Source organism: Pavona decussata, unplaced genomic scaffold (assembly GCF_977016875.1).
Source record: "Pavona decussata unplaced genomic scaffold, jaPavDecu1.1 SCAFFOLD_21, whole genome shotgun sequence".
Lineage (NCBI taxonomy): Eukaryota > Metazoa > Cnidaria > Anthozoa > Scleractinia > Agariciidae > Pavona > Pavona decussata.
In genome coordinates this window covers 4,307,567-4,314,323 of record NW_028145444.1, presented here as the reverse complement: position 1 = coordinate 4,314,323, position 6,757 = coordinate 4,307,567, and the positions used below count along the sequence as shown (strand labels likewise).

The 6,757-nt window shown below is 39.9% G+C and overlaps 1 protein-coding gene across 1 annotated transcript; it reads left to right on the top strand.

The window, feature by feature from the left end:
- Positions 1-4,785: 4,785 nt before the first annotated feature.
- LOC146486334 (QRFP-like peptide receptor) lies at positions 4,786-5,829 on the top strand. Its single transcript, XM_085096654.1, has one exon. It carries the CDS (start codon positions 4,786-4,788, stop codon positions 5,827-5,829), a length of 1,044 nt encoding a protein of 347 aa, XP_084952780.1.
- The last annotated feature ends 928 nt before the right edge of the window (positions 5,830-6,757 follow it).

The following is a 6,757-nucleotide window of genomic DNA, read 5'->3' as shown; positions in this document are numbered from 1 at the left end:
TCCCCTCTTCCTCAGCGTGCACTTGCGATCGATCGTTCGATTCGACATGACCATTCTTATGCCGTGAAACATTCGCGTTGCTTGCGGTGAGGTCTGCATTCGAATCTTTGGAATTCTTTGAATTTTCTGAGTATTCTGCAGCATCTTGCATTGCAAAGGGCCCGAAGAAAGCTGCAAAACCTCACTATACTTTTCTGTTTCGATTTCGCATTTGCATTTTACATGCCCTCCATCTACATCATCTTGCGCGGAGTTAAATTCATTCGCGTGCTGCTCGTGCGACAAACCTTCCAAAGGCTCATGATTTCTTGCACAACTGTCACCCTCGCTAATTTACCAATCAGACGAAACCGAGTGCACCACGTTCAAGCTACCTCCTCTTCTCTTATACTATATCCACGGGCTTTAATCCTTGCATTTTCGCTTTCTTCGCCACTCGACATGCTATCATTGCCATCAACTTTTTGTTCTAACGACTCCAGAACCCTCTCTGCGCTAAGGGAAACTGTTCACAAACGCTTCACAACCGACGCCAAATGTTTTGATTCGAAAGAATAGCGACTCGCAGAATACATCGGGGAAAGGGAGGGGAGCTTAGGAAGCGAAAAAAAATGAGGGAGATCGGGGCCCTCCCCTCCCCTTCCCCAACTACTTAACTACTCACGGCCCGAGTACAAAGAATGCGAAGAATTTGATAACGCGACCGAAAACGTAACTCGTGTCGCTCGAATACATAAAACGAGACCGAGAACTTAACTCGTGGCAAGAGGTCTTATCTCTCGGCCCATCGCGACCCAAAAAATAAAAAAAATAATTTGATAACGCAACCAAAAACTTAACTCGTGCTGCCTTACGGCCCGAGTAATTGTTGCTGTTTACGTATATTTATAATTTTTTAATTTATGACCGCGTGAATGTTGCCAATTGGGAAAAACGTAATGTGGCTACATGAATACTGCCAAATTGTGCCCAATGAATGCCCACATTTTAATTGCGATAACCTAAGACTCACAGACGCGCTGTTGAAACAGCTGACAGGTTAAAATGGGTATATTTAAGCAAGTACGCTGGTAAAACATTGTTTTCGAAGTGTAGTCGCCTCGAAAGCTGGCTTGTAACCTGAAGGGCACTACATCTAACAAAAAATTAAAGAACGACTAGTCCCATTAAAACCCAATTCGTTTGTCAGTGAAGCAATTGTGTTTTCTGATTTGAAGCCGTTTAGGAAAAAGACAAAAATGGCGAACTGGACTGAAAATAGGAACTTTACGAGCACGCTGAGACAAGCAAACATAATTCCAGCAGGAGTAGCTGTATCTTACGCTACTTTGAACGTTTTTCTTTCCATCATTGCGTCTCTGGGTAATGTCCTGATCTTTATTGCTCTTCACAAGGCATCTTCTATTCATCCACCAACAAAACTGTTATTTCAATGCCTGGCAGCAACTGATCTTTTCATTGGTCTCGTATCATAACCGCTCTTTGTCATCCTCCTGCTGAATGCTGGTGGCATAAAGATCAACCTCAACTTCAACTTCATTGAACAGATTATTCAAATAAATAATGATTCAAGTTTTGTTCTTTGCGGAACGTTGATCCAGACCTCGATCGCCATCAGTGTTGATAGGCTTCTCGCCCTGAAGTTGGGACTCAGATACAAAAACGTCGTAACACTGAAGCAAACTCGTGCACGCACTGTTTGTATTTGGCTAGCTGGGATATCAGTTGGATTTATTTACTTCTTTTGGATCCATTTAATACGTATCATGTTCATTACAGCAGTTGTGCTTTCAGTCGTCCTTTTATCTATCTCAATATTCTGTTACACGAAGATAATCCTCACATTGCAGCAACACCAAGCTAAGGTGCAAGACCGCCATAATCAGCAAGGAATGACGCCACAGAATATCGGAAAATACAAGAAGACAGTTTCTGGCATAGCGTGTGTGCAGTTGGCATTGGTTGTTTGTTATGTTTCCTGTTTGGTCTCCATCATAATAATAAAAGTAAATGGATGGACTGGCGTGAGAGCGGAAATCATTTGGGCATCTACAGGAAGTCTTCTTGACTTAAATTCGTCTCCCAACCCGATTCTTTACTGCTGGAAGATAAAAGAAGTAAGGCAACTCGTATCAGACACATTAGGACAGTTTTGTTGTTCAAGTAATCTTCATTGCCTTTATTAGGGACCGAGGAAGATAAGCGGAAACCCGGCGCAACGATCGTTTACAATATTTAAAGCAAGGGTAAGATGGAATAATGATAAGATAAGCTTTTCAAAAAGAATAAATGAAAAAAAACGTAACCAGAGAAAACAGTCTATCACGGAAGGTTTACAACTCAACTAACAGGCTTAGCTGTAGAAACAACGAGCCGAATAGTTGAGTGTAACGAGAGCGAAGCTTACCGACTCTGGGTTCGTTTAGATTTTAGAAGGACGCTGACAATGCTGGAAACCTGTTGTGAAAACAATTTACTTTTTAATACATGTATTCGCAGACCAGCTTTTGGCAACTCTTTTATTGTTGTTTATTTTAAACCATTGTGGTCTTCTGTAAAAGGACTATAACGCAATTATAGGTAAGTACGTGCTAATTTATTCATTCTTCGGTGTGCTTGCAATTCATTCTTGTCGGCTGGTTAATGAATAAAAAAGGTGTGAGTGATCGTTGACTAGAGAAAATGACGTTGTGTAATAAAATAAATAGGTACACTGGCCTTGATACCTCGATTTAAGGGTATAAAAACGTAACAACAGCTCTTAAAAATCTATGGCATTATCAGGAAATGAAACAGTTCTGAGCACATTACAATACGAAACACCTGCTATTTCACTTAACGTTTGTTTGAAGAACACCTTCCGAACTAATTAGTTGTTATTAAAAAGTAGCTTATCATAAAAAGGGAATTCCACATGTTTGATTGGTTTAGCGGCCATGGTATAAATACCGTGCAAATACGGTAAGAGTACGCATATTTGAAAAAGAAAATATTACCAAAATTAGCAAGATATAGGGATTCGTTCGTGTTGTTTTTAATAAAACAGTTATGCTATTAGCGTTTGTTCGATACAAGTATCATCTCGTATCCAATGCACGCTGGTAGAGTAATTGTTAAATATGACAGTTGACTCCAGCAAGACAGCGAGAAGGGGGTGGGGGTGGGAGAGAGAGAGAGACACTCAACATAATTTTTTTTTCAGGGAGGCTCCGCCCCGAGATCCAAACCCTTATCCTTTTATATAACATTTTTGACAGAAAAGGTAACCCTTTTGCAGTGCTGTAAAACCTTTTATATTAGGCCTAACAAACTAGACCTAGCCCTAACAAAATACCCCAATAAAACAACTCCCCAAGAAAACAACGTCAACACGTAAACCCCCGACAGAGTATCATTGATGGTCCTTCCTTGGAAAAACAAGAAATCTGCATCTGCCCTACCCACCTCTCCCCAACGCTAGGGAAACAAGACAGGCCCTGGGCGCGAGAGGCCTGGGCTCCCCTTATTAATTTTCTTTGTTTCCGAGCTTGGGAGGGCTTCGTAAGTCGGTCAGTGGGCGGCAACGCCAACGAATTTCAACTTGTTCAAGTTGTACAAAAACGCCATCTGCTCAGGATCCAACTTGGTAGGAGTGGCCAGTGTTCAAGTTAAACAAGGGGGGAATGAAAAATTAATTGTTGTGTGCTCTCGTTTTCCACAAAACTTTGAATTTGGTTCATTCACGTCGTTGTTTTCCAGCAAGAGAAATGTACCAAAACTTAAAACGCACGTGCAGAGTGATTGTTTTTCCTCGTCAAACCTAATTTTTTAGGGTGTTGTCGTCGCGGTTGTTGTCGTCGTAGCTTTCAAATTAGCGACCTTAAGATTTGACTACGAGTACAAGATTGAGTACGAGTAAGACTTTTTAAATTTGGTTTACGTGGTTTAGAAAATCTCTTCTCAAACTCATTAACAATTCATCAAGAGAAAACAAAGAAAATAACAACCGTGACTGTGGTTTGGATATGTGATCCTAATTACCATAAAATTTTGCCAACTTTAGCCTTGAATTTCTATAAGAATTATTGATCGTTTGAGAAGCCATTTCAAACACTCGAAAGTATGTTTAATCGGCTGCGCCTCGTTTTTTCAACCTACTTCTCAGTGTTTGGATATCTGATGAAACACACCTTCTCGTGTTTGATATATTACTTTCACACCAATCTTGTTTCTAGTATCTCCTTATCTGCTGGAGAAAAACGGAAAAGAGCGAGACTTATGAGGATGTGACTGATTTGAAATTTGAAAGTCATACTCCATCAATTCTACAAGTACCTTAATGATAACGGTCTTTTAGCTAATTGTCAATCTGGCCGTTCAGATCTCTTCATAGTACACTAACAACTTTGCTAGAAGCTACCAACAGCTGGTCTGTCAATATAGATAATGGTTTCATCTTAAAGAAGGGTTTTGACACGATAGAACATAAGATCCTTTTAAGCAAGTTAGTCAACTACCGAGTTTATGGTAATGATGACTGTTGTGAACGTTGGTATTTAGTATAAGAGAAAAAAAAATTAAACACCGTATACTAATAAGGAGGAGGCTTTATCGGATTTTAAAACCACTGCACGTGATGTTTTATCGACCATTTGATAGGTCAATGGGCTTATAAATTATTAATTAGTTTTTGAAAGATTGTTCAATACACAGACTTGCATGCTTCTCGTTAAACAACAATTTTTTTTATTTCAGTTCTAGGAATGTCAACTCAATAGCTCCGTTTAATGCTGTTGGAGTAGTACCATGGATGATTCGCTTAAGAATTCAACGAACCCAAACTCAACTGGAGTCAAATGCATGTCATTCACAAAAGATGAGACTATGGATATAAAGCTGGTCAAAGCAGCTTGTTACTCTATCATAATGCTGATTTCACTGATTGGAAATTCTTCACTCATCGCCATCGTTGCCAGATACAAACACACGCAAACAACTACCAACTTGCTAATCGCAAATATGGCCATCTCAGATTTAATGGTATCGGCATTCGCCGTTCCGCGAGAGCTAGCGCAAATCTTCACCGGCGTGCAAAGATGGCTGATTGACGGGACTGCTGGAGTCATTCTATGCAAACTTGTTTATTTCTTCCAAGACATTTCCACCGCTGTGTCGATTCAAAGTATCTTGGTCATCACTGTAGATAGGTATGCTGGAGTGGTTCAGCCATATCGAGAACCCATCATAACACCAAGACGGAGACGACTCCTTATTCCACTAATATGGTTAATAGCTATGGGTCTACACGGCAATTACTTTTACACAGTGCGTCTCAAACAAGTCAATAACATACGATACTGCATCTTCAGCTGGGAACCCGCGTTTGACAGTCTACAAGCTCAGAGAATCTACTTCGTGGCGATATCAGTTATCTTAATTGTCATCCCCTTGGCGGTCATTACGGTTTTATATTCACTCATTTTCAGGTCTATACTAAAACAGAGATCATTTTGGAAAACAGTGTCCTCATTCAGAAGGCAAAGGCGAAAAGAAGACAATAAGATCATTAAGAAAATTCTGGCCATCATAGTTTTATTTGTTATGTGTATACTTCCTATAGATATCACTGGATTGTTACACCTTTTTGCGTGGCAGGCGAAAATTCCTTGTGGAATAGACCATTGGAACTTTGCAGTCAAGTTTATATTTTACTCCAACGCATCACTTAATCCATGCATTTATTTTCTTCTGAATGAAAGATATCGTCAGAGCCTTTGGAATCTTCTAAAATGTCGGGATTCCCAACCAGAGAGCCAAGCGAGGATGTACGACATGGCCCTACGAATATAAAGTAAACAAGTTTCAATTCATGTGGAATCGTTCACGAATTTATTTGTAGGGTTGAGTCAAAGTTAAACAATGGTTCCTCTTCGGAAATAAAATGATTTACGGAGGTTTTTTTTGGGATTTTGTGAACAGTTGTTAAATTCGAATCACTAGCAAGTTTACCATTTTAAAAGAGCCATAACATAGCTTTCAGGTCATATCCGTTTGGAAAGGATTCCGAATCAAATTAATTTTCTCCTTCGATAATTGGTGAAATAATGTATGCAAATTTTATTGTCTCCTTTTCAGCCTTTTGGGAAGAGCAGCATGCTATCTGCCTTTTGTGAGATATTTGTGATATGTGCGCTTCTGAATGATAAATCATTCATTTAATTGTACAGTATTGTTATTCAACTTCCTTCCGAGACTGGCGCACATTTATAACAGTTGATCTTGTAAAAAGCACCCTTAGCTTGTTTAGCGCTAAAGTGAGTTCATCCGTGTAAAGTAAAATTATTTATATTTGAACTGGGGCCGTTACTATTAGTCTTGTGGTTCGAACCAACCATGCTGGTAAATAAAAGCAACCATTTCATTGAATTTATTTCTCTACTCAGACTTATTCAGGAATAATCTTTGTAGCGGAGCTCTCGCGCACGCCGCAGGCGCGCGCAGCGGAGCCCCATAGCTAAGAGAATCTGGTAACCCGTGAATGCGAGAAATTTTGGTTTGGATATGACGTCATTTCTGTCCATCCGACCGTCCGACCGTCCGTACGCAATCCCACAATGCTAATGCGCCCGTGTTTGTTTGGCGGGAAGAAATGAATAAAGAAATGCTAAAGAACAAAAAGCACAAAGACAATTTATACGTATTTGTTGGATATGTTGACAAACGTGGAAAGAAGAGAAAAAGAGAGAAAAAGAAAACAAAAAAGCGGGGACGATCAAGC

Coding starts and splice junctions, on each gene's coding strand:
- LOC146486334 (XM_085096654.1), top strand. CDS start 4,786: ATGGATGATTCGCTTAAGAATTCAACGAACCCAAACTCAACTGGAGTC.